The sequence below is a fragment of the Zea mays genome, chromosome 1 (genome assembly GCF_902167145.1).
Source record: "Zea mays cultivar B73 chromosome 1, Zm-B73-REFERENCE-NAM-5.0, whole genome shotgun sequence".
In the NCBI taxonomy this organism is placed as follows: domain Eukaryota; kingdom Viridiplantae; phylum Streptophyta; class Magnoliopsida; order Poales; family Poaceae; genus Zea; species Zea mays.
The window spans coordinates 2,009,359-2,037,123 of NC_050096.1; the positions used below are offsets into that span (position 1 = coordinate 2,009,359).

The window sequence follows — 27,765 nt, forward strand, 5'->3', positions numbered from 1 at the left end:
CACTCCCCTTGATCTGCGCAAGGACCAAGCACTCTTTATGAGCAGGTTCTTTGCCTCTATAGCATGATGAACCATTGACAACCATGTACACACTTAAGTTTGGTCACCCACAAGCTCTTTAGGTGACCATTAAACTATCGATCACCACTAAATTGTTTAGACGATGTTGTTCGTCAAGAGTAATAAACGCTAACTCTCACTTGACCTAACCAAGTCTAATAAGGATGGTGAATGCACAGAAGCTACTCTCAATGTGCTAACGAGGTCGTTGATCACATGATTATTAACTCTCAAGTCCCTCATTAGGTAAAGGTTCTTCCTCACTATCAAATGATCCATTCAACTATTGAAATAGGCAAGAGACTTCATTTGGCTGAATTGGTAGGGGCAAAAATAGCCTAAAGCAAAGGAACTAGTTGCTACAATCCAACTCATGATAGTTAGAGGCATCAGACATGTCGTGTGCACTAACTCCCTATACCGGACATGTTTGGTGCCTTCCCGATGGCTAGTTTTTTAAAATTTGAAACTAGTCCTTATTTAGAATAGAGTTATCTTGTTTAGAATGGTTGTGCGTTCACAAACGAGATAATTGGATTTTTGTCACTCACAATGTTCTGTTCTTGTTATAATTACCATTGTGTTTATGAATTGTGGGTCCAGCTGGGTCTATAAAATGTGGGTCTGATGGCAATTTTACAAATCTGTTTCTTGCTGATGGCAAATATCAGCTCGTTCACAAACCCCTCTGGCATCATGTCTGGCCCGGCCCGCGCTCACCCAATGTCATTAGGCCCATCAACCAAATAGCACTCCATTCGATGCTACGCGTCTGTAGTAGTGATGTGTAGTTACTACAACGGGTTTTCGTGCCTATGATTCGCGGTAATCACCAACATTTTATTTTGTTTTTTTTTATGCGCTTGTGAAGGCCGGCAAATAAAGCCGGTGGAAGGGCACCGCAAAGTATCGTGCTCTGCTCACTCTCTCCAAGACCAAATGACATGCGTTGCGTTGCGTTGCTTGCTAGCAACTTGATATATTCTTGCTGCCATGCCAATCGTCGGTGCTGATCCTAATCATCCTGTCTAAGCTCAGACGACGACACATCGAGGGATGCCCCTCGCCGGAGCCGCGACGGCCGCGAACCTGCCACGACTCGCCCCCTACGCCCAAGTACCAGCCCGCCCACCACGCTGTCTTCGCCACTCGGCATCGCCGACGTGGCGGCCCTCGCCGACGCCGACGCCAAGAGCGTCTCCCCGCCCGCATGGCCGGACGACGACGACGACGACGTCGCCGGGAGGGACGACTGGGTCCACCATCTCCCGCCCCTTGACATGCACATGCCGCCGCTCGGCCTCGGCGCCGCAGAGGCCTGGGAGCCCCACGCGCAACCTCCGGGTCCGGGCGGCCTCACCCTCTCGCACGCCCAGCAGACCCACGACAGCACCTTCCTCGGCTGGTTTATTGCCGACGACGTCGCCATGTCGGGCGTCATGGACGACCACAACTCCCACTCGGTACTTCATGACCTCGACCACATACCCTCTTCCTCCGTGCCGCCGCCGCAGTTCCAGCCTCTCGCGCCCCACGTGCACTACCCGCCCAAGCTGCACCACCACCAAAACCCCGTGGTGCCCGCGTCGCCTCCCAAGCACACGCTCCTGAAACCCAAGCCGGAGGCGCCGGGGACCGACGACGCTTCCACGGCGGTGGACCAGCTCGCCGAGGCCGCCAAGCTTGCCGAAGCCGGAGACGTTTTCGGCGCCCGCGAGATACTGGCGCGGCTCAACTACCTGCTCCCGCCCGGCGCCGCGACGGCGACGCCACTGCTCCGCTCCGCCTTCTACTTCAAGGAGGCTCTGCGCGCTGCCCTGTCCACCACCGCCTCCGCAACCGCCGCCGCCGCCGCCGCGCCGGTGGACGTGCTCCTAAAGCTCGGTGCCTACAAGGACTTCTCCGAGCTCTGCCCCGTGCTCCAGTTCGCGCACTTCACCTGCGTCCAGGCCATGCTCGACGAGCTGGGTGGCGCTGCCTGCATCCACGTGCTGGACTTGGACATCGGCGTCGGCGAGCAGTGGGCGTCGCTCATGCAGGAGCTGGCCAGCCGCCGCCCGGGCGCCGCGCTCAAGGTCACCGCATTGGTGTCCGCGGCGTCGCACCACCCGCTGGAGCTGCAGCTCGTCCACGAGAACCTGTCCAACTTCGCGGCCGAGACGCGCGTCCCGTTCCAGCTGGCCTTCTTCAACCTCGACGCCATGGACCCCGCGGAGCTGCTCGCTACCGCCGCCGGCGACGCCGTCGCCGTCCACCTCCCGGCCGGCTCCGTGCACGCCCCCGCGGTGCCGTCCGTCCTTCACCTCGTCAGGCGGCTTGGCGCCAAGCTTGTCGTCTCCGTGGACCGCAGCTGTGACCGCGGCGAGCTGCCCTTCGCCGCGCACTTCCAGTCCTGCGTGTTCCTGCTCGAGTCCCTGGACGCCGTCGGCACGGGCCCCGACATCACCGCCAAGATCGAGCGCTTCTTGATCCAGCCGAGGATCGAGAGGTGCCTGGCGGAGAGGTACCGCGCCGCGGCGGCGGGCGACAAGACGCCGCCCTGGCGGGCAATGCTCGTGTCGGCCGGCTTCGTGCCGGTGCAGGCAAGCAGCTTGGCGGAGGCGCAGGCGGAGGCGTTGCTCAAGAAGGTGCCCGTGCGGGGCTTCCGCGTCGAGAAGCGCGCCGGCTCGCTCGTCCTGCATTGGCAACGCGGGGAGCTGCTCTCCGTGTCCGCCTGGAGATGCTAGCACCTTGCTGCTGCTCAATCTGCCATTGTTTAAGGATCCTGATATATGTATCTTAGATAGAATCCACAAGTCTGCTCGTGCTTTGTACAATCAAATGGGGGTTATATGGTGTATGAAATGTTCCCTGCACTCAGGCATTGGATGCTTGTTTTTTCTGTGAAGTTCATGATCATGAGATTCAGAACTATGAATGGAAATTAAGTTCCTCTTTTTCTTTTGTTCATATATAATGTATATATTTCCTAAAGAAAAAAAAAAATCTTTGTTGAACATAATTCACAAAGAAAACAGGGAGCCTTTAATGGTCAGGAAACACAAAATGGGAACCCATTCAAAAGCTAAAAATGTCATGAAATTTCGTTATGCTACTTGGCTGCATGCCTGCATGTCTCATAGGCTGTAATTGACTTTTAGACTGTATCCAGTAACTTTCCTATTCCACCTCCTACTACTCTGTAAGCAGTGCATTCTACATATGTGTTTTGCACGACCATATGTACGGTGTGCTTGAGACAGCCTTATTGCATAGGAAAGTTTGTGAACAAAACATTACACGCAAGTCATAGACGCCGTCCTCCCTCTGTAACCAGCAGTTCTCCCTCTTTGCCACTGGAATTCATGCAAGTTATGACCCAATGTTGTCACTTCATTTTGACTAATAAATAATAATATCTCCTAACTGCATAGGCTTCTAGACTGACTGATCCTATGTCGAGATCAATGCAGTAGTTCATGTACCGATTTGGTGAGTTAGTTAAAATGATTACCAACTCGGTACTTGATAGTTGATACTGCAAAGTACTGGTCCAGATGCTTTGTAAATTGGAACAAATCTCCATGATCAGAGGGGTACCTTCAAATGCTTTCTCCTTGAAGAAAATCCAGACACCTGTACATCCGAATTACACGAGAAAGGCATGTTTTTTTATGAATAATGTTGTATATTAGAAGAACATTTCCAAGCTGACAATTGCAGAATGCAACAGGGCTTTGGGAATAAAGTGGAACTGGAAGTTAAGAGACAAGCATAAAGCAATACGATCTTCTTTATCTGTGAGTGAGATTCTGATTTGCATTATACTATTTGTCACCAGGGTGTGGCTCAAGAGATCAGACTGTTACGTTACAGCTGCTGACAACTTCTGAACAGAAAATGCTAACACATAATACCAAAGGACTAAGTATTCACTCGGAATATGATCATACAAAACTAATCAAGGATGACAGGTGTTCTATAGCTGATATCGTTCAGCTCACGAATTCTGTTCTATAGCAGATATGGACCACAGGTGTTGTGTCAAGTGTCAACCATGCTCAAAGATGACAGCTTGAGTAGTGCAGTCCCTATCTTTTCCTCGGGGAGGAGGAAATACATATCACGACAGTGTTAGATTCTTTGTTTTTGAGTGGATAAGCGAGTAGTTTGTACAACAATCTTTTCCATGGGGAATTTGTTTGCATGACAGTAGCTAGGGGGAGAATTGACATCTACCTAGCTGTTTATCCTGACAGAATTTCTGGCTGCTGCAACATGGACCAAATCCTGCTTGTTCTGATGAGGATGCAGGGAATGGCAATCAGAATGTAAAGTGGATGTGCTTTTACCTCAGTGGTAGCAGCATCTAACCGTCTCATCATCAGCATTTTATTTAATTTGTGCAGCTAATCTAAGTACCATGCAAATTCGTCCGACTAATCACGATTAGTCAGGCTATTCGCCTATTAACACCCGATTAGCCGGACGACTCAAATTGGGTGTCCGGTCGTCTAGATCGTCTGATTTTGTAGTTTCTCGTCGTCGGCGGCTAAGGTTTTGTATTGGGCTAAGGATGTTTTTGGCACATCCACAAGAACATTTAGTTTGGGCTCTCCTATGTCGAAACCCTAGAACTACCTAAACCATGTCTGCGCCCCTCTGCCGCCCTACGTTTGCTCGCCTCTAGGCCTGTGTCCAGATCACCGTCAGCTGCTCGCCTGCCTCTCTCTCTCTCTCTCTCTCTCTCTCTCTCTCTCTCTCTCTCTCTCTCTCTCTCTCTCTAGTTCTGTCAGTTTGATAGAGAGATGAAGAATTGGATATTACGGGATGTCATGTTCAGGTCAGTCACAACTCACGATAAAGCAATCTGATATTTTGTATATCATGATTGTTTGTTCTAATTTATATATATATATATATATAAGTATATAACTGCTAGTCTAAAAGGTCTAGGACGACCCGGGACCGACTAGGACCAACCAGGGGTCGACTAAATTGTTGCTAAGTACCCAATTTATAGAGTAAGGCTTGTCTCGGTTATTCCTTCTCCAAACCCTACTCATGTGAGGGCCACCAACAATGGGTCTCTCCTTTTAATCTGAGTACACAATTCCTCCACGTTGGGACTGCATGATATACACATGCCACCTGGTCGGCCCCTGATTCTGTCTGCAGGAGATAATAAGCCTAGTTGTTCTTTTCTCTCACTACATACTTTATTTATGGCCCCATTTTGGAATGTGAGAATTTTCATAGGATTCGTGTGGAGTTTTATTTGCGCCCACTATATACTTCATTTGTGTCCCCATTTTTTAAATTTCCTCACTATGAATATGAATAGGCCCTCTGATTTGCAATCACTACCCAAAAATCCATATACTACATATGCATGTAACTGCAAAAGCAAGAACGTAAATTATGCCTCCACCATCCGCTCTGCATCCAGTAGAAGAAAAAAAAACCTAGGCACATGATTTAACCCCCCAGATCACTTGCAAACACAAGCATCTGCTACTTTATTCCCTGACCATCAACCTCCCTTCAGTTATATTATATGCATACTTTGTAGTAGTTTAGAACAGGAGCAGTTAAAGCCCCACGAACCGCTAGATCACAAAAGTATAGCAATTTTGGAAAGGCAAAAAAAAGCCGCCAGGGAATCGATTCTTGCACGAGGGATGAGAAAGGTCATAAGATATCGCCATTATCTACCGAAAAAAGAGGTTCTAAATCAAAGGTTGAGATGAAGTCAGTGCTACAACACTAGCAGTGGTATGTGGGCACCAACACAAGGAGTGCCGTCCTTGGAAAGGGCTAGAGATGCTTCTAAGGCCCCCAAAGGAACAAAGAAAAGAGGAGGCTGTCTTGTGTCATAGTGAAGCCGCCTCTGATGGAGAGGTTCACATATGCATTGCCCATAATTTTTCTCATCCACTCTTTTTTCTTCCTATGTTACTGAGTACACAGCAGAGAGATGCAATGGCTAGTTACAAATTCAAATGAGAACCCAAATCATGACTCTCTCTTTTTTTTTGTAAGAGAAGTACCTTCTTATTCATACCTTGTTTTCGGTCATTTGAACCCAAGCTAATGAGTGATGATCAGCTGATGTATGACACTTCAATTTGGCAGATATGTACTATAGGTCGGTGGTTATGGGATTTTCTTTTCATATATATAATCAGCTCTAATGTGGACAGTTGTGATTTGTCACGTTAGATTCTCAGGACAGTTCCTTGGGTAATTTGACTAAAAAAATAGTAGCTTATGTTGAGCCAGTACATAATCCTAGTCGTCAAGCTTTAGACTTCAGTACACGACTCAGGCAGTACAGTAGAGTAGCGAAGGTGGACAGTTATTACCATGCATGTTTCCGTGTACATGTAACATGTCCAATAAGTACACGCCTTAGGGCCTGTTTGTTTACCCCCCAGATTATATAATCTGGATTAAATAATCCTAAGAGGCAAACAAACAGTCCAGCTTATTTGCCCAGATTATATAATCTAACCCCTTGGATTATGATAATCCATAAGCAAGTGAGGAGGTGCTTATTTCAGATTATTTTTTTCCCACTTCCCCACTACCCTTTCAAGTTTCCTAGAAATTACCCACCATTGTCATTATAATCCACCTAATCGTTTTTGCGCCTAGTACTAGTCAATTTGGAGATGAAGAAGGTGACATGAATGCCTTCCGTGATAATATTGCTAATGCAATATTTGCCAATGTCAATTGAATTATTTTTTTTCATATATGAGTTTCAACCTAGTACAAATATAGAGGGTATTCTTGTCTTCCTCATACAAAAGAATCCTATTAACAACTCAAATAATCTGGGTAAACAAACAGGACTACTCAGATTATATAATCCAGATTATATAATCCAGATTATATAATCCTCCAAAAATAATCCAGATTATATAATCCATGGGGGTAAACAAACAGGCCCTTAGGCTCCAGGTCGATGGAAGTAAGAGAAGGAAACCCAGACGTTCCAATTCCATGGATTGGAGTGTATTGAAATAGGTCTGGATAGATTTTGAATTGCTATATATTTAAACCGACTCAATACCACCAATTCCATTCCAATAGCAATTCAAAATCCATCCCGATCCATTCTAATACACTACAATCTATATAGAACTGGAATAGGTGGCATCGCAGACCTAAGCTTCAGAGGTTCTCCCTCTCACCTTCTGTATCTGACAAAAAGAAAAATAACAAACAGTGATGATGTGATCTATCGTATCTGGTCTGAACGAACATGCCTATATATAATAAGAAAGCTAAAAAAAAAGAAAAGAGAAAACTTTGGTAAGCCAATACATGAAGAACCTTCCCTAAACAAGGATACCAATTGCTTAAAAGTTAGATGAGAGAACCAGGAACCGACATGATAAATTCTCTCCTGTACAGTAACTGTACCATGGAATCGACTAAGATATTGCTTTGTTTTTGAAAAAAAAAATATATATATATATAGCACTAGTTTTATACAAGAAGAGAAAGGCTCATGATTTTTTTTATATAGGTATCTTAATGTCGCATCCTGATTGAGCAACCAAATTCTGGTTTCATTTGATTCATGGAAATGATCGGCAGTGCATTGCGACCATATTTTAGCAGTATACATCAGTAAAGCAGGATGGGGAGTGGGGAATATATAGGGGATCCCTCAAAAGATGTAACAGCAGCTGTATATCTACACTAAACCACATGTCTTCCGTGAGGCATCTGACAAACGAGAGAAAAGGAGATGCTCTTTTACCTTGGCGACGAAGGTTTCTCCTATTTTAAGCACGGCAATCGCTTGCCCATCTATATTAAATATGTACAGATACTGATATATATATATATAGAGAGAGAGAGAGAGATATAATAAATAGATAATATATTTATATACAGATATATTGAAGGATGGGAATCTCAGGCAAAGAAAAAGCTGTAGATAATGGGGCTAAAGGTAATATATAAGACATGCACATTGTTTGTTTGATTGATAGGGTTGCTAGGTCCAGTCCACCACAACTGGGCAGGTGCACCGGAGAATGACATGCAATACGTATTGCCTGCATAATTGCATTCCACATGACAAGGAAGGCCACAAAAAATAAAGAAGCTGAATACGGAAGGGCACATGTTTGCGGGACGCGTATGTATCAGGTTTTTGTATGTGTGAGACTTGCACACAAGGGGATCAGAACCCTTACGTATGAACAGAGGCCAACACCACAAGACAACACGCTACTCATTACTAATGTTGCAAGCAACCGTGTACGCTGAATGAAATCATGTCAGACATTCATGCAGCTTCCAGCTTGCCAACACATCCAGACATGAAGTGAGCTCGTGACTGGTTTCGCTTGCATGCTCAGAGGCAGGAGCAATAATCTGGTAACATCCAGATGATAGCAAACTCGCATACTCATCCATTTTTTACCCATTCAAAATGCAGATAGTGCATTATTAGAGCAAGACGGCACACGTTGACGCAAGCACACAAGTTTTGTTGCAACTCCGACAGTTACAAATCCACGACGACGTCCAACATGAGGATGACAAAGGTCACTGGGGATACAATAGATAACAGACTGCACTTCAACACGGTGGTGCAATCACTTCAGGAGGGTCTTCACAATGGATTTCACGTTCAGCTTCTTCAGGTCCGTGTAGGACTGACCACAGCCAACGAACATGACTGGAGCTCCAGATATGTAGACCATGGAAAGCGCTGCTCCAACCTGCATGATTTTTTTTGGAGGCTTGTGTTAGAATACAACACACAACAAAGACATACCACTTGATATAACACGAACTAGTGTACAAGTTCTGACCTTGTCGTCGATGGTGTCAAACTTGGTGAGCAGGATACCATCGATCAATCTAGCAGTGGGAACAGCAGATAGGTCTGCTAGTTTCTGTTTGAGTTCAAGAAACACTTAGTGACAGAAACCAGATTCCATATAGGACTAAGAATGAACAAGCATCATTCAAGTGATAATATTCGTCTGCCCTTGAAATGCAAGCTATTATACCTGGTTAAATTTAGTGAGCTGATCCACAGCATCATTTCCAACCAATGCTTCTCCAACAAATAAAACCAGGTCTGGGCTATTGAGATTGATTAGCTTGGAGAGTGCCCTCATGAGTGGCTCGTTGTCCTGACAGATTCAGTTAGACAGAGACTTTCACGTAAACTTCCAAGTAAAGATTATATCCTCCAGTACAAGGACAGAAAGATACTAGATACTTCAAAATAAACCACTTAGTCAACCTGCATACGTCCAGCAGTGTCAACCAGAACAACATCTGATTTGTTCCGGGTTGCTTCCTGAATAGCCTCCCTCGCTACAACTGCCGGATCTTTCTCATAACCCTTCTCAAATATAGGTATCTGCACACAACAACATGACATCAATTTCAATGTCAAAATAATGCCCTTTGGGACATAAGACACCATAGTATAATGCATGACCAAATAACATAGTTCAACGCTACATCAGAGAAATTAGTTCCTGAATGTACGTCTCAGATGAACTTTTTGCTATTATAGTACTCGTTTTATTAGGCTTCTCTCTTCTAGTATTCATAATTTCTTCTTCTCCCTAATAGTATTTTCAAGTGACGTTATCCTTTAAAATAGCACTCTGACTCATTTTAATCATTTTCTTTTCTTATTTCTCATATCTAAATAGAGCATACTATGAATGAATCGGAGTCAAATAATTGTAAGTAAAGAGTTGCAGTCAAGTGATAGTGGAAAGTAAAGAATCGGAGTCAAATAATTGTAAGTAAAGAGTTGCAGTCAAGTGATAGTGGTAAGTAAAGAATCGGAGTCAATCACAATTGCAGGAGATCTGCTAGGCAAGCAACTCACGAGGAGGCAGTTTTGTAGAAGACACATTGGGAGCTGTTCATCGGGGCAAAGGAAATGGAGGCTAGGATGGGGAGGTAGGATTCTGATTCACACCCTCTTTCTATAAATTTCTGGATTTATTCACGTACATGGATGAGTTGAAAGGTGGTGCCTAAGATCAAATTTGTTGTCAAATATCTTGGAGGGAGAGGTGTGTACAAATGTAGTTCCCAGATTGAGCTAATTTCTCCCTAGTTCATAGAAGTTTATTCAAATTTTTATACAGACAATTAGATTTTTTTGGTCAGAGGTGATGGAAAAGAAAATGAGAAATAAGAAAAAAAATATTTAAAATGAGTTAGAGTGCTATTTTAAAGGATAACTTCACTTGAAAATATTATTAAGGAGAAGATGAAATTGTGAGTTCCGGAAGACAGAAGCCAAACAAAACGAATACTATGATAGCAAAAACCTTGTTTCATATGGGCATTCCAAAAGAGCATATGGACATGTTTTGCCAAGAGCAATTGCATAGGAATATGTGTGGTTAGCCAAAAAAATGTGTTCAAAAAAATTGGATATGAATTAACATGAAGCATTACAAGAGAGAAGAAAAGGTTACAGAAGCACACAGCTGCAAAATAATGTATGACTAAAATTAGATAAAGCTAGGAACACATAAATAGCCGGCTTTTTGTAGTGTTGACCTGGCCCCTACATGCAAAGCAAAGTTTGTTGATAGATTCACCTTGGTTACCCATAGCCATGTTTTTAAGTTGTCCAACTAATCGCGATTAGTCGGCCTTATCGCCATTGCAAGCTCGATTAAGGTGTGCGACGCGACTAGGGCAACTAGAACTCTGATTGTTCGACTAATCACGATAAAACGGTGATTAGTCGTCCGACTAGGAGTCCAACCGACTAGTTGTTGATAAAGTTTTTTTCCTCGAACGCTTTTGTTGATAAAGTTGTTGATAAAAACTATTTTTTAAGGGGTTGTTGATAAAGCTGTTGGTGCAACTGAGCATCTAAGGGGTAGAAATCTCCCTAGAGCTGCTGCTGGGGTTGTTAACCAAACATACACTAGAACAAGGAAGTGTGTTGTTCCTCTTCCTCCACAATCTGGCGAATATGATTCTGATGAAGAAATGCAAGAACAAGGAGTAGCACTTGCTGCTGCATCCACTGAAGATCCAACTGAAGATAGAGGAAGCTTTTTTTTAGATCCAACTGAAGATAGAGGAAGCTTTTTTTTTGAAACGCAATGGCAGGAGCTCTGCCTTTCACAATCTGGTGAATATGATTCTGATGAAGAAATGCAAGAACAAGGAGTAGCACTTGCTGCTGCATCCACTGAAGATCCAACTGAAGATGGAGGAAGCTTTTTTTTTGAAACGCAGTGGCAGGAGCTCTGCCTTTCAATTAAGATAGGGAAGAGTTTATGTACATGCTTAAATTAAAAAAACACCCTCGGGACAGAGTTCCGGCAAGCACAAAGGTGCAAAAAACCAAAATAACACTTATGATTCTACATTTCCCAAATTAAGGCCCTTCTTTGTTGCTCGATGTCCTCTTTCGCTCTAGAGGCCACTTGTGCTGCCGTTTCAAACGCGCCGGTGAAGATCCTTTTGTTCCGTTCTTTCCGAATGTTCCAAATAGTGTAAATCAATACCCCATTGAATCACCTCCTCTCACTTTTCGGAATCTTGGTTTGGGATGCCTCCCACCACCGGATCAGCTTGCTAGGTTCTTTAGACGGAAAGATTAGATTTTCGTCGAAATGCGCCCAAGCAAGGGTGAGTCTCCAAACCAATTTGGCAAAAGGGCAAAGCAATGCCAAATGGATACATGTCTCCAGTGGCCCATTACATAGAGCGCAGTGATCTTGGTGAGGCCAACCCCTTTTTTGTAATTTGTCCGTGGTGAGTACTTTCTCCCTTGCCATTGTCCATGCGAAAACCTTGAACTTGTTTTCAGCACGTGCTCTCCAAATTAGGCCTGACTGGAAAGGCTCGAATGAGCCTCTAAACTGGACACGGTATGCTGAGTGAGTGGAGTATGTTCCGTTTGTCGTCCATCTCCAGAGAATGGAGTCCCTCATGCCCGGTGTAAGGTGGGTGTACTGGGTTCTGATCCAAAGGGAGACAAACTCTTGTGATATGCTTGATTAGCACAACAACCTTCTAGTGGCCTGCCTTAATTGTTTTTTTAGTCACAGAACAACATGATGCATTTTAACCTATCATGCTGCTATGGACACACACACATGTGTGTGTATACGCACATATATATGTATATATACATACATGGTCCTAGTATAGGTGGACGACTAGGAGTCGACTAGGTTCGACTAATCACAATTAGTCACCTTATCGCTGCTCAGATGACTTGAATCGACTTGTCGACTTTAAAACATTGACCCATAGAGCAAAATTTAGGTACTTCCCTAGAATCCCACAGTGGCTAGTTGCTCTGTAATTTTATTTTATTTTAACTGTACATAAGCTCTTGTTCTCTTTGCTATGTATAATAAATAAGGGTGTGCCCTGTGTTTTCAAATCGTCCGACTAATCGCGATTAGTCGCGATTAGTCGGGCTAGTCGGTTAGCAGAGCTCGATTAGGCAGCCGACTCGACTAGAGTACCTAATCGCCCTGGTCGTCCGACTAGTCGACGATTAGGGCCGATTAGTCGCTCGAAAAAAACATAGGGTGTGCCCCTCCTGTTTCATTTAAAAAAATGATAAGGCAAATACAGTTCGAAAAACGTTACATTTCATTTGCTGTATAGAATCAATAGGAGTCTGCATCTCCTGTTATGTCTTAAAAACATGGTGGGGCAGTTACGACTTGATAGATGTTACATGTCATTAGGTCAAAAAATGGCATAGTTTTGCACGGTATGGCCAAATTTTAGTGTTAGACCGACAAAAAAATGTACTAAAAAACTGGAGCGCAAACGCAGCATATACCCTTCCCCACACTATGGGGGATAAGCAGTAAGATAAAATGAACTAGGAGATTTTTTTTCTTGGCTTCGTGATAAAAACAAGTGCTAGTTCAGAAAGAAATATAAACTCCAGTATGGCAAATTTACAATTTTAAAACTACTCTTTCACAAAACAAATAAAGAATAAACTGTCAAACAGAATTCGATTCCATAACTGGTGACAAAGAGAACATGGTAGTGTGGTCATTGGATTATTGGACAGCACTTAGATAGTTTGATCGATACCTGAAGCCTCCTTGCATGAGTTCTCAGCTGCTCAACAGCACCAGATCTGAAGGTGTCACATGCTGCAAGTGTAACACTGAGGTTATGCTGAAGAAGCCAATAAGCAACCTGTGAAGTTCCAAATGCAGACAATGAATAAATATCCCAATGAAAGTTTCTTGTTTTCTTTTTATGGTAGTGGTGTGATGCCTGGAAATGCATACCTTTGCAAGATTGGTGGATTTGCCAACTCCATTCACCCCAACAAAAACAATAACATATGGCCTCCCACGCTCCTTGGCAGCGTGCACGTCCCTCAGTATGTCAATAGAGCGCCTTGGGGTCAAAATACGAAGAAGCGCATCCTCCATAGCTGTCTGCAGGAGTAACCATCAAATGAAGCATATTACCAACCTATAAGATGCTTAGATTTAGATGATATAAGAAGATGAAGATATTTTTTTATGAGAAGATATGCTAAAAACCTGGACTGTTGATGATATTCTAGTGAAAGATCCTAGCTTCTTGCCCTCAAGGCTAGCTGCGACAGATTCGCAAAGCTTCTCTGCAATTTCCTCTGCCTGCATAAGGCTAGCCTTCTTCAGACAGACAGAAAAAGAATATCTATTAAGTATATCAAATGAACACCTACAGAATATACACATACCACGTTCTTTGCCATCAGCCTATCTTTGAGAGCTTTGAGCGCAGGCTGCAGATCAGACTTCTCCAATACATTGTTACCAGAAATACTGAGCACACAAGTGCAATGTATTATATTACAGGATATGCACATAGATTGTAAATCATATACAAGTTAAAAGCATAATGCAATATGTTGAAGAGAAACAAAAGCCAGCATATGAGCTGTTTATTTGGTGCCAGAAGCCAAAAATAATAAGGATGAAAGATTGCAGGTGGGGAAAACACAGCAGCCATCACATAATCTATTGTCATCATCATGATTGAGTCTAGGCTATATATCCTTATCCATATTTACAAGCTACTACATATGATAGAACACTAGACATGGGAGCATGTGTGTGGATTACCTCTGGAACATTGATGAGAACCATCCTTTCTTTTTGGGTCCATCTTCCACCTCTTCGTCCTCGCTGTCGCTGCTCAGATCCTCATCCTTATCCATCATGCTTTCTCCCTCGATGACCGCCACATTGTCTGCCACCTCGTCCCCTCTCTCGTCTGCCGGGTCTGTAAAATCCAGCTTCTTGTTGGAAGGTTTGTCGTCCCACACCCTATCTTGCTTCCCTTTCTTCTTTATGTCAGGTTTGGTCAGCTTCTTGGTTCCATTGTCAGTGGCACCATTCTTCTTGTTGGCCCGTAGCTTCTGTAGTTTACTTACATCGAAGGCCCCTTCATCCTTGGGGGCCCCATTCTCCTTTCCCTTGACAACAACAGTGCGGCCATGAGAAGAATTCTCCTTGCGGACGCCATTCTCTTGGCCCTTGAAGGCACCATTTGCCAGAGTACGGTGGTCCTGGTTGCCATAGCCGTCGCCATCAGAGTCATCCTTGGCACCAGAGCCGCCCTTGTTAGCAGCGCCGCCGCGGGAATCACCGCCGCGGCCCTTGGGACCAGGCTTCTTCTGGGTGAGAGCAGGCTGCGGACGGGACGAGAGGGCCTGCTTGGACTTCTTCATTTCCTCGGTGCGCGCCTCGGCCTCGCGGTGGAGCTGGCGGAAGATGTCCCCAAAGTCATCGTAGGAGGTGCGCTTGGGGTCGTAGATCTGGGAGAACTCCTTGCGGACGGCGGCGAGGAGATCGTCGACGTAGAGGAGGTGGAGTATCTTCTGGTATACGGCGACGAAGACAAGGCCGAGGTCGTTGTGGAAGGTCCACTTGAGGGCGTAATTGTCCTGGGAGAAGCTGGCGTCGGCGGATCGCTCCTCGAGGAGACAGGAGCGGATGAGGGCGTCGATGGGGGAGCCCTTGAGGGCTGCGGCGCCGAGCGCCCGGCAGGACGACCACAGGATGAGGCCGCCCCGGGTGAAGATGAGCAGCTCCTCCAGCATGGTGGCGACCCTACCTCTACCTGCGGATCCGACCGACGAATCATCATCAATTTCATATCATATCGTATATAGCATGAATGGATTTGCCGATCAGGATCTAATCCAATTAGAACGAACCAGTCCCAGTTGTAATTGATAAGGGGGATTGCCCCTGGATCTAGACAGGAGCGCGATCGAGCAGCAACGCCAAGCCTACAGCTACAACGGGGGAATTTGACTGATTCTCCCTACTCTACAGTTGGATATGATACTGATCCGGTCGATCGGGGGTTGGTTCGTAGCGTACCTGGGACGGCGCCTTGTATCCTCGGAGAGGAAGAGGGAAGACGAGAGGAAGATGAATCCCTAGATAGAGAAGCCTTGGGCCCTTGGCGATGGAGTGGACTGGAACCCTATTAATATTAATAATAATAATAATAATATATTATTATTATTATTTTGCGCGTCTAGTATCCGCTTCCTCGAAGGCGGAGGCAAACGCGGCTCGGTCAATGGTCAACAAACCCGTCCATCGGTCCATGTCACCGCATATATAATTCAAACTTTATACTACTTCTATATCTTGCTACCGATTTCTATTTATATTTTTATTGATTATGTAGGTATAAATATAGGTTTGAACCAGCAATTATAGTTTGAATCTAAACCTATACATAATTTTACACTTTTCATCATTTTAAACGAAAGGGAAGGGATTTAAACGAAAGTGAAGGAATAACAACCCTGAAAACTGGAGCTTGTTTACACGTTCTCATAATCTCATTATCACTAGTGGTTAGTCGGTTGGATGCAGTCGGACATCTCGGTGATGAACGGACATATATTTTCGTTCAAAAAAAATGAAAAACAAAAGGACGTGGCCATTGAGGAGCTTGAGCTAAGGCTATGCGCAACGCTGCCCCTTGCAATCCACCTCTCCTTGCATGCCGGCGGTAGGGGGCACCCTACGGCCGCAGCGGTGTCCCCTACAGCGCCCGCTACGTGTCGGCACCATTCTCTCCCCCCAGATCTAGCGTATCATTGTTCATCACCCTAAACATTATGCTGTGGGTCCACGAGTAATTGTTAGTAGATAAAAATTGATAGTTGATATAGAAAATGATATTTTATAGTTGTAGTGGGGTATAGGGGAGTATTTAGGGGGAATCGCTGTGGGAGATGAAAAAATAGGGGGAAATAAGGGGAAAAGTGATATAGGGGAAAAAATTTAGGGGTAACGGTTGCGGATAGCCTAAGCGGCTATCCGTGTGTGGGACGGTGCCCGTGAGATTTTATTTTCACCACATACGTACCTTTGATGGTGTACGCTGGGTCGCGGGACGGCTGGTGACACACAGAACATCCTCTCTTGTCCCTCCAATTTTAAGAAATAACTGAAAATAACACTGAAATAGTCATGTTCTAACCCTGATTCCAAACTAAACAACCTTATTTAAGAATTCATCCTATCTCATCACGTTGTGTCATTACAACTAAACACACTATAAAAGCATCTAAGAGAAGGGTGAATAGGTGATCCTTAAAAAATGCTTCAAACAATAAAAATTTGATATATAAAAGGTGTTAGAGTAAGGCCATGTTTGGTTTCTTTAGTCTAGGGACTGAAGTTTAGTCTCTAACATATTTGTTTTTAGGGACTAAAAATAGTAAGAATATACTAAATGACTCATAAGAAAACTAAAATGGTATTTAACATTCTCCTGTTATTAGTACAATTGAACTAAACGAGGGGTAAATGTGGAATTAATATGGTTTAGTCCCTTTTAGCACATATGTGAAGGACTTAAGACTAAATCATTATAGTCCAAATTTTAGTCATAGTGTTTGACAAAAAAAGAGACTAAATGGGACTAAAAACTAGAGACTAATCTTTAGTCCCTCTAACCAAACACCCCCTAAACTAAAACCAAATTTAAATGAGAAAATGAGAGAAAAACGTATTCTTCGTTTGATTGTTTTTTTAGATGTGTATTAAACTAGGAGCAATATATAAGTGAAGTTTAAGCACTAAGTAAGATAGAAATTGCAATAAAGTAAAATAGACAAAAGACACGACGATTTTCTCATGGTTCGGCCAAAGTCTACACCATATTATGGTGACCTCCTTTGGTCAATGGTTGCACTCAACCGCTCTCAAGTGACCCAAAGATCAAACTTGAGTGTCACGATATTCTTCCTTATATCTCAACTCATCTGTGAGGAATCTCCACAATTTTATCACAATCAAAATCAGAGTAAGAGAGTGAGTTAGAACACGCAGAACTACACAACGCATCAACAACACGCACAAAAAGCAAAGACAAGAGCGCAACTACAAAACGACATAGTAACAGCCCAGAAATAAGCTCAAATCTCTCTCAAATCATTGAACGGTGTGGTCGCAGAGTCTCGGAGTGTGGTGCTTGGTACCATGAGAGGGCGCCTAGGGCTTCCTTTTATAGCCCCAAGAGGCTTAGAGGTCGTTGCCTTCTTTACAAGTGATCTAAAAAACTTCCATATCTGCGAGATCACTGGACAGTCCAGTGCGCTACTGAAAATCTAGCCAGCAACAGTAGGCTGCTATCGGTGTTTGGAGCCCGACCGCACACCAATGGTTACCCCTCGCGGTGCTTTTGGGTAGGACGGTGTTGTTGACTATACCTCAATGGTTCGTGCGAGATGCACGAGAGATGACATGCGATTTTTTACACGTTCGGGCTGCTTTGAGATGTGTAACACCCTACTTCCTAGTGTGAATCTTTATGTGGTGGGTTACAAGGGAAGTCTCCTATATGGAGAAAAGCTAGTGAGCTGAGTAGATGGTCGATGGAAATGATGGGGTACCCCCTAGGCCTTATATACTTGACCGTGGGGCACTACATGCGTGTATGATGACGATGTGTACCTAAGTAATAGTGAACCGACTGGAGTTATCTTCCTATAATCTTGCCGACCTATCCCTAGTTTGCTCCGATATTCAAGGTCGCCCTACGCGGGAAAGTCAGATCGGCGCTGTGGATAGCGCTTACATCCAACGAGCCGCCTGGGCCCAAGTCTGCTTCTTCCTCGCGTCGGCACATTCCATCAGTAGTTCTCCCATGGCCCACGAAGGGGTGGCCTTGCGAGATAATAGGCCCAAAGCCTTTCGCGAGGCCTTCTTGCCTTCTAGTGGACCCGGTGGATATCTGTCCCCCACAAGCCCCCAATCTTTGAGTTGATTTTGAAATAATCAGCCCAAAGATTCTAGGTCCAGCTCGCGATTCTGTGGCTTTATTTCCATTCTAGTGATGGGCACGCCGAAGGTGCACTTTATTGAGCGTTGCTCCTGAACTTTAAGTGACTCAGTAAAAAACAGCCTTCAAAGGTCCTCCTTCAGTGCTTTGGAGATCAGCATCTTGTCATCATATCGTGCTTTGGAAGTCGGCATTCAGAACTTTGAGTAGGTTTTTTGAAAACAAACCACTCAAAGGTCTTCATTTCGTGCCTTAGAAATCAGCGTTCTGTCGCCAACTTGTATTTTAGAAACCATCATTTTGTCTTCTAGAATTAAAAATCTATTGGGCGCACTGGAGGTGCACCCAATGGGTGTAGCCCCCGAGCTTAGAGTGGATTTTTGAAAATAATCCACTCAATGATCTTTATCTTATGCTTTAGAAATCAGCATTTTATCTTCATCTCATGCTTTAGAAATCAACATTTTGTCTTCATTTCATGCTCTTACGAATTCAAAAAATAGTATATGCCCACTGAAAGGGAAATGTGCCCTTGGGCCATTTCTAAATATTTTGGTGATTGAGTGCCAACTCAAGTGCTTAAATGTGAATTTATGCCATGGATGAATAAAGTGCAAATCAAGAGCAAAGGTATGTTTCTAAGTCTTAGTACATTGGTTTTGTGTACTAATATACTTGTCTAAGTATTGGAAACAGGAAGAAAAAGAAAAGAAAAGAGTTGGTTGTGTACAGCCAGAAGGCTGCTTCGGTCTGGAGCACCGGACTGTCCGGTGGTGCACCGGACAGTGTCCGGTGCGCCAGGCTGCCTCGGTCGAAGAGGCCGCTCTCGGGAATTTGCTGATGGCGTACGGCTAAAATTCACCGGACTGTCCGGTGTGCACCGGACTGTCCGGTGAGCCAACGGTCGGCCGCGGATTCTGCGCGCGACACGTGGCCAAGCCAACGGTCGGAAGGGGGCACCGGACTGTCCGGTGTGCACCGGACATGTCCGGTGCGCCAACCGCTCCCAGATCTGCAACGGTCGGCTTCGCCATTTAAGGAAAGGAATCGGGCACCGGACACTGTCCGGTGTGCACCGGACTGTCCGGTGCGCCCGATGACAGAAGGCAAGGATGGCCTTCCAGAATTGCTCTCAACGGCTCCTAGCTGCCTTGGGGCTATAAAAGGGACCCCTAGGCACATGGAGGAGGACACCAAGCAACCTTAGAGCATTCTTGATCATCCACACTCAGTCTTTGCGCATCCGTTTGTCATTCTCAGTGATTCGAGCTCCGTTCTAGTGAGAACTTTGAGATAGTCTTTTGAGCTCGATTCTTGGTCGTGTGTGTGCGCATTTTGCTGTGGATTTGTGTGTGTTGCTTCCCTCCCTTACTCCGTATTTCTTTGTGAATCTCAAGTGTAAGGGCGAGAGACTCCAAGTTGTGGAGATTCCTCGCAAACGGGATATTGAAAGGAAAAGCATAACACTGTGGTATTCAAGTTGATCATTGGATCACTTGAGAGGAGTTGAGTGCAACTCTCGTCCGTTGGGACGCCACAACGTGGAGTAGGCAAGTTTTGTACTTGGCCGAACCACGGGATAAACCACTGTGTCTTCTCTGTGTTGATCTTTTGTGGTATTGTGTTTTGTTGAGACTCATCTCTAGCCACTTGGCGATTATTGTGCTAACACTTAACAAGTTTTTGTGGCTATAAGTTTAAGTTTCACAGGATCACCTATTCACCCCCCCCCCCTCTAGGTGCTCTCAATTGGTATCGGAGTCGTTCTCTTCAAGAAGGGACTAATCGCCCGAAGAGATGGATCCTAAGGGAAAGGGAATCGTGATCAACGACAAGGAGAAGGAGTCCTTCGTCAACGAGCCTAAGGATGACAAGCCTACTGACTCGGGCTCGGGCCACAAGCGTAAAGATGGGAAGAAGAAGAAGACAAGGCGCATCAAGGAGATCGTCTACTACGACGATAGCGATGAGTCTACTTCTTCCCAAAAGGACGACGACAACGACTACAGGAAGACGGTCAATTCGAACTTTTCATTTGATTATTCTCGTATTCCACATAGTTCGAATTCGCATTTGCTCTCCATTCCTCTTGGTAAACCTCCACACTTCGATGGGGAAGACTACGGATTTTGGAGTCACAAAATGTGTAGTCACTTATTCTCTCTCCATCCAAGCATATGGGAGATTGTAGAGAATGGAATGAAATTTGATAGCTCGGATAGCCCTATGCTTATAAATGAACAAATCCATAGAAATGCACAAGCTACTACTGTCCTATTAGCATCTTTGTGCAGGGAAGAGTACAATAAGGTGAGCGGCTTGGACAACGCCAAGCAGATATGGGACACCCTCAAGATCTCTCACGAGGGGAACGACATCACCATGCTCACTAAAATGGAGTTGGTGGAGGGCGAGCTTGGACGATTCGCAATGATAAGGGGAGAGGAGCCAACCCAAACTTACAACCGGCTCAAGACCCTTATCAACAAAATAAGGAGCTACGGAAGCACGCGATGGACGGACCACGACGTCGTCCGCCTAATGCTAAGGTCCTTTACTGTTCTTGATCCTCATCTCGTCAACAATATTCGTGAGAATCCCAGGTACACGATGATGACGCCCGAGGAGGTACTCGGAAAATTCGTAAGCGGGCGGATGATGATCAAGGAGGCGAGATACGTCGACGACGCCTTGAATGGTCCGATCAACGAGCCTCAACCCATTGCTCTCAAGGCAACAAGGAGCAAGGAGGCGCTACCCAGCAAGGTGGCACAAATTGAGGCTGCCGGTCTTAATGATGAAGAGATGGCCCTCATCATCAAAAGATTCAAGACGACGCTAAAAGGTCGAAAGGGACAGCCAAGCAAGACTAAGACCAAGGGAAAGCGATCATGCTTCAAATGCGGTAAGCTTGGTCATTTTATTGCTAACTGTCCCGACAATGATAGTGATCAGGATCAAGGGAACAAGAGGGAGAAGAAGAAGAACTATAAGAAGGCAAAGGGCGAGGCGCATCTAGGCAAGGAGTGGGACTCGGACTGCTCCTCTTCTGACTCCGACAATGAAGGACTCGCCGCCACCGCCTTCAACAAGTCATCCCTTTTCCCTAACGAGCGTCACACATGCCTTATGGCAAGGGAGAAGAAGGTGAGTACTCGAGACTCCACTTATGCTTCTTCTAGTGATAATGAGTCTAGTGATGATGATGACATAGACTATTCATGCTTATTCAAGGGCTTAGATAGATCTAAAATAGATAAGATTAATGAGTTGATTGATGCTTTGAATGACAAGAATAGATTACTAGAAAAACAAGAAGATCTTTTATATGAGGAGCATGATAAATTTGTTAGTGCACAAAATTCTCTTGCTCTAGAAATTAAAAGAAATGAAATACTCTCTGGTGAATTATCTACTTGTCATAAAACCATTTCTACTCTAGAAGGTGTCAACAATGATTTAAATGCTAAATTAGAAGTAGCAAATAAATCTAATTCTTATGTAGAACATGTTGTAATTTGTACTAGGTGTAAAGATATTGACATTGATGCTTGTAGTGAACACCTAGTTTCAATTTCCAAGCTTAATGATGAATTGGCTAGTCTTAATGCTCAACTTAAGACTAGCAAGAATGAATTTGACAAGCTAAAATTTGCAAGGGATGCCTACACGATCGGTAGACACCCCTCAACTAAGGATGGACTTGGCTACAAAAGGGAAGCCAAGAACTTAACAAGCCATAAGGCTCCTATCTCCGCCAAGGAGAAAGGGAAGGCTCCTATGGCTAGTAGTACTAAAAGGAACCATGCTTTTATGTATCATGATAGGAGACAAACTAGAAATGCTTATAGGAGTTATAATGCTTATGATGATTTTGACTCTCATGCCATGTTTGCTTCTAGTTCTTCCTACATGCATGGTAGAAATATGTCTAGGAGAAATGCTATTCATCATGTGCCTAGAAAGAATATTATCCATACTCCTAGGAAAGTAGTGAATGAACCCTCTACAATTTATTGTGCTTTAAATGCTTCCTTTGCTATTTGTAGAAAGGATAGGAAAATTGTTGCCAGGAAGTTAGGGGCAAAATGCAAGGGAGACAAAACTTGCATTTGGGTCCCTAAGGATATTTGCACTAACCTTGTAGGACCCAACAAGAGTTGGGTACCTAAGTCCCAAGCCTAAATTTGCCTTGCAGGTTTATGCATCCGGGGGTTCAAGCTGGATTATCGACAGCGGATGTACAAACCATATGACGGGGGAGAAGAAGATGTTCACCTCCTACGTCAAGAACAAGGATTCCCAAGATTCAATTATATTCGGTGATGGGAATCAAGGCAAGGTAAAAGGGTTAGGTAAAATTGCAATTTCTAATGAGCACTCTATCTCTAATGTGTTTTTAGTAGAGTCTCTTGGATATAATTTGCTATCGGTTAGTCAATTATGCAATATGGGATATAACTGTCTATTTACAAATGTAGATGTGTCTGTCTTTAGAAGAAGTGATGGTTCACTAGCTTTTAAGGGTGTATTAGACGGCAAACTTTATTTAGTTGATTTTGCAAGAGAAGAGGCCGGTCTAGATGCATGCTTAATGGCTAAGACTTGCATGGGCTGGTTGTGGCATCGCCGCTTAGCACATGCGGGGATGAAGAACCTCCACAAGCTTCTAAAGGGAGACCACGTGATAGGGCTAACCAATGTTCATTTCGAAAAAGATAGACCTTGTGCAGCTTGTCAAGCAGGTAAACAAGTGGGAGGAGCACATCACAGCAAGAATGTGATGACCACATCAAGACCCCTGGAGCTGCTACACATGGACCTCTTCGGACCCGTCGCCTATCTGAGCATAGGAGGAAGTAAGTATGGTCTAGTTATTGTTGATGACTTTTCCCGCTTCACTTGGGTGTTCTTTTTGCAGGATAAGTCTGAAACCCAAGGGACCCTCAAGCGCTTCTTCAGGAGAGCTCAAAATGAGTTTGAGCTCAAGGTGAAGAAGATAAGGAGCGACAACGGGTCGGAGTTCAAGAACTTGCAAGTGGAGGAGTTCCTTGAGGAGGAAGGGATCAAGCACGAGTTCTCCGCTCCCTACACACCACAGCAAAATGGTGTGGTAGAGAGGAAGAACAGGACGAGCACGGGGTGGTGACAAGGAACAAGGCTCGACTTGTGGCAAAAGGTTATGCCCAAGTCGCAGGTTTGGACTTTGAGGAGACGTTTGCTCCTGTGGCTAGGCTAGAATCAATTCGTATCTTGCTAGCATATGCCGCTCACCATTCTTTCAGGTTGTTCCAAATGGATGTGAAGAGCGCTTTCCTCAACGGGCCAATCAAGGAGGAGGTGTATGTGGAGCAACCCCCTGGCTTCAAGGATGAACGGTACCCCGACCACGTGCGTAAGCTCTCTAAGGCGCTCTATGGACTTAAGCAAGCCCCAAGAGCATGGTATGAATGCCTTAGAGACTTTTTACTTGCTAATGCTTTCAAGGTTGGGAAAGCCGATCCAACTCTGTTCACTAAGACATGTGATGGTGATTTGTTTGTGTGCCAAATTTATGTCGATGACATAATATGTGGTTCTACTAACCAAAAGTCTTGTGAAGAGTTTAGCAGGGTGATGACGCAGAAATTCGAGATGTCGATGATGGGCGAGTTGAACTACTTCCTTGGGTTCCAAGTGAAGCAACTCAAGGACGGCACCTTCATCTCCCAAACAAAGTACACGCAAGATCTGCTAAAGCGGTTTGGGATGAAGGACGCCAAGCCCGCAAAGACTCCGATGGGAACCGACGGACACACCGACCTCAACAAAGGAGGTAAGTCCATTGATCAAAAAGCATACCGGTCAATGATAGGGTCTTTACTTTATTTATGTGCTACTAGACCGGACATTATGCTTAGCGTATGCATGTGTGCTAGATTTCAATCCGATCCTAAGGAGTGTCACTTAGTGGCGGTGAAGCGAATTCTTAGATATTTGGTTGCTACGCCTTGCTTCGGGCTCTGGTATCCAAAGGGGTCTACCTTTGACTTGGTTGGATACTCAGACTCCGACTATGCTGGATGTAAGGTCGATAGGAAGAGTACATCAGGGACGTGCCAATTCTTAGGAAGGTCCCTGGTGTCGTGGAACTCTAAGAAACAAACCTCCGTTGCCCTATCCACCGCTGAGGCCGAGTACGTTGCCGCAGGACAGTGTTGCGCGCAACTACTTTGGATGAGGCAAACCCTCAGGGACTTTGGCTACAATCTGAGCAAAGTCCCACTCCTATGCGATAATGAGAGTGCTATCCGCATGGCGGAAAATCCTGTTGAACACAGCCGCACAAAGCACATAGACATCCGGCATCACTTTTTGAGAGACCACCAGCAAAAGGGAGATATCGAAGTGTTTCATGTTAGCACCGAGAACCAGCTAGCCGATATCTTTACCAAGCCTCTAGATGAGAAGACCTTTTGCAGGCTGCGTAGTGAGCTAAATGTCTTAGATTCGCGGAACTTGGATTGAATTGTAGCATACATGTGTTTATGCCTTTGATCATGTTCATTCTGCATTTTGTTGCTTATTTTGGTGCTCAAGTTGTACAAACACTCCCTGGACCTCACAAGTCCGTTGCAAAGTGATGCACATGTTTAGGGGGAGATGTGCTACAACTTGACCCTTTGAGACTAACCATTTGCTTGAGTTTGCTTGTTTTAGTCTCAAAGAAGGTTTGAAAGGGAAAGGTGGACTTGGACCGTGAAAGACTTCCACTGCACTCCGATGAGGGGGTAACTTATTCCAAGTTCATCTTTAAACTCTTATTGCCTATTTGCTCTTCATTGAAGATTTTGGTGAGGCAAAGGGGTTAAAGGGCCAAGATTGATCCCGTTTTGGTGCTTGATGCCAAAGGGGGAGAAAATAAAGGCCAAAGCAATAGATGGATCAGCTACCACTTGATATATTATTGAAACTAGAATAGAGCTTTTTGTTTTGTCAAAACTCTTGCATTGTCTCTTGTGTCAAAAGTTGGCCTCTTGCGGGGAGAAGTGTTGATCATGGGAAAAAGGGGGAGTTTTTGGAATCTTGAATTAATTTTCTTTGGAAAACCTCTCTGTATGTCTCTACAAGTGGATTTGACTTAGAGATAGGATTTTGAGTTTGATTTGCAAAAACAAACCAAGTGGTGGCAAAGGATGATCCATATATGCCAAAATTGAATCAAAATCAATTTGAGTTTTATTTGAAGTGATTTTGCACTTGTTCTAGTTGCTTTATGTTGTGTTGGCATAAATCACCAAAAAGGGGGAGATTGAAAGGGAAATGTGCCCTTGGGCCATTTCTAAGTATTTTGGTGATTGAGTGCCAACTCAAGTGCTTAAATGTGAATTTATGCCATGGATGAATAAAGTGCAAATCAAGAGCAAAGGTATGTTTCTAAGTCTTAGTACATTGGTTTTGTGTACTAATATACTTGTCTAAGTATTGGAAACAGGAAGAAAAAGAAAAGAAAAGAGTTGGCTGTGTACAGCCAGAAGGCTGCTTCGGTCTGGTGCACCGGACAGTGTCCGGTGCGCCAGGCTGCCTCGGCCGAAGAGGCCGCTCTCGGGAATTTGCTGACGGCGTACGGCTAAAATTCACCGGACTGTCCGGTGTGCACCGGACTGTCCGGTGAGCCAACGGTCGGCCGGGCCAACGGTCGGCCGCGGATTCTGCGCGCGACACGTGGCCAAGCCAACGGTCGGAAGGGGGCACCGGACTGTCTGGTGTGCACCGGACATGTCCGGTGCGCCAACCGCTCCCAGATCTGCAACGGTCGGCTTCGCCATTTAAGGAAAGGAATCGGGCACCGGACACTGTCCGGTGTGCACCGGACTGTCCGGTGCGCCCGATGACAGAAGGCAAGGATGGCCTTCCAGAATTGCTCTCAACGGCTCCTAGCTGCCTTGGGGCTATAAAAGGGACCCCTAGGCGCATGGAGGAGGACACCAAGCAACCTTAGAGCATTCTTGATCATCCACACTCAGTCTTTGCGCATCCGTTTGTCATTCTCAGTGATTCGAGCTCCGTTCTAGTGAGAACTTTGAGATAGTCTTTTGAGCTCGATTCTTGGTCGTGTGTGTGCGCATTTTGCTGTGGATTTGTGTGTGTTGCTTCCCTCCCTTACTCCGTATTTCTTTGTGAATCTCAAGTGTAAGGGCGAGAGACTCCAAGTTGTGGAGATTCCTCGCAAACGGGATATTGAAAGGAAAAGCATAACACTGTGGTATTCAAGTTGATCATTGGATCACTTGAGAGGAGTTGAGTGCAACTCTCGTCCGTTGGGACGCCACAACGTGGAGTAGGCAAGTTTTGTACTTGGCCGTACCACGGGATAAACCACTGTGTCTTCTCTGTGTTGATCTTTTGTGGTATTGTGTTTTGTTGAGACTCATCTCTAGCCACTTGGCGATTATTGTGCTAACACTTAACAAGTTTTTGTGGCTATAAGTTTAAGTTTCACAGGATCACCTATTCACCCCCCCCTCTAGGTGCTCTCACCCACACCTTGTTATGTTTGAAATTTATTTGATCGGTGATAGATTGGACGTCTGGTAGATGGCTATTGGCTGGTCTTCATCCCGTTCTGCGCTTCAATGCTTCTGCTGACTAGACTTGCAGTTTAGTAGCTATATTTGGATTTCCTTCGATCTCTATCGATCTATTCCTTCTGTCTCAGCATATTCATTGTGTATACTGTATGGATATGACTTCTTCAGAAAATCCAATGAAAATTCCTGGTCGTCCCCCCAATGGGTGTGACCAAGGGACGTCTTGGTACGCAAAGCATTTAGTATACTGTCCTAGAGTAGTAACTTGATGTGACTGCGGGGTGTAATCATACCGCCCGATCAGTTGACCTTAGTCCAAATGGTGTCATGTTATGTGAAGTGGCGTCTGTTGCCTAACTCATTTTCAGGCGGCTTGAATTGCTTATTGAATACTTGCGACTGTTCGGCGAGCGTGGTAGGAAGTGGACGGTCGCTTCCAGCCTCTATAAATAGCCTGCTTGCACCGTTGTTCTCTTCACTCATCCTTCGATCATCTGCTACTTTATTCTCCCTTTATCCTCTTATCCATCTGTCGGGGACCATAATTAGGGGTACCCACAAGACTCCTAATTCTCAGCTGGTAACCCCCATCAGCATAAAGCTACTAAGGCCTGATGGGTGTGATTAAGTCAGGGATCAGTCCATTCGAGCGACTCGATCACGCCTCGCCCGAGCCTAGCCTCGGACAAGGGCAGCCGACCCCGGAGGATTTCCGCCTCGCCCGAGGCCCCCCTCCGACGGCGAACATATCTCCGGCTCGCCCGAGGCCCTGCCTTCGCTAAGAAGCAACCCTGACTAAATCGTCGCACCGACCGACCAAGTCGCAGGAGCATTCAAT

The 27,765-nt window shown here is 45.0% G+C and overlaps 2 protein-coding genes across 3 annotated transcripts; one reads left to right on the forward strand and one right to left on the reverse strand.

The window, feature by feature from the left end:
* Nucleotides 1–738: 738 nt before the first annotated feature.
* LOC103630535 (scarecrow-like protein 6) lies at nucleotides 739–2,997 on the forward strand. Its single transcript, XM_008651591.4, has one exon. The coding sequence runs from the start codon at nucleotides 1,341–1,343 to the stop codon at nucleotides 2,784–2,786; it is 1,446 nt and encodes a 481-aa protein (XP_008649813.1). The 5' UTR covers nucleotides 739–1,340; the 3' UTR covers nucleotides 2,787–2,997.
* Nucleotides 2,998–8,277: 5,280 nt separating this feature from the next.
* On the reverse strand, nucleotides 8,278–15,568 carry LOC100191673 (signal recognition particle receptor homolog 1). Of its 2 annotated transcripts, none has more exons than XM_008671846.3 (10): nucleotides 15,263–15,568; nucleotides 14,166–15,165; nucleotides 13,781–13,865; nucleotides 13,599–13,694; nucleotides 13,338–13,490; nucleotides 13,135–13,242; nucleotides 9,320–9,439; nucleotides 9,081–9,206; nucleotides 8,880–8,963; nucleotides 8,278–8,786 (listed from the first exon to the last, which is right to left on the reverse strand). In XM_008671846.3, exons 2-10 carry the CDS (start codon nucleotides 15,143–15,145, stop codon nucleotides 8,661–8,663), a joined length of 1,878 nt encoding a protein of 625 aa, XP_008670068.1. In that variant the 5' UTR covers nucleotides 15,146–15,165; nucleotides 15,263–15,568; the 3' UTR covers nucleotides 8,278–8,660. The 2 variants fall into 2 exon arrangements, with proteins under 2 accessions (XP_008670068.1, NP_001130574.1); NM_001137102.1 differs by having other exon boundaries at nucleotides 8,434–8,786; nucleotides 15,432–15,490.
* Nucleotides 15,569–27,765: the final 12,197 nt, after the last annotated feature.

What these genes read in the sequence shown, in the direction of transcription:
- LOC103630535 (XM_008651591.4), top strand. Translation starts at nt 1,341, where the DNA reads ATGCACATGCCGCCGCTCGGCCTCGGCGCCGCAGAGGCCTGGGAGCCC.
- LOC100191673 (XM_008671846.3), bottom strand. Translation starts at nt 15,145, where the DNA reads ATGCTGGAGGAGCTGCTCATCTTCACCCGGGGCGGCCTCATCCTGTGG. An exon ending in AATCCACCAATCTTGCAAAG is followed by an intron (nt 13,243 to 13,337) that starts GTATGCATTTCC and finishes GGAACTTCACAG; the next exon opens with GTTGCTTATTGGCTTCTTCA. An exon ending in TTGACACCATCGACGACAAG is followed by an intron (nt 8,787 to 8,879) that starts GTCAGAACTTGT and finishes AAAATCATGCAG; the next exon opens with GTTGGAGCAGCGCTTTCCAT.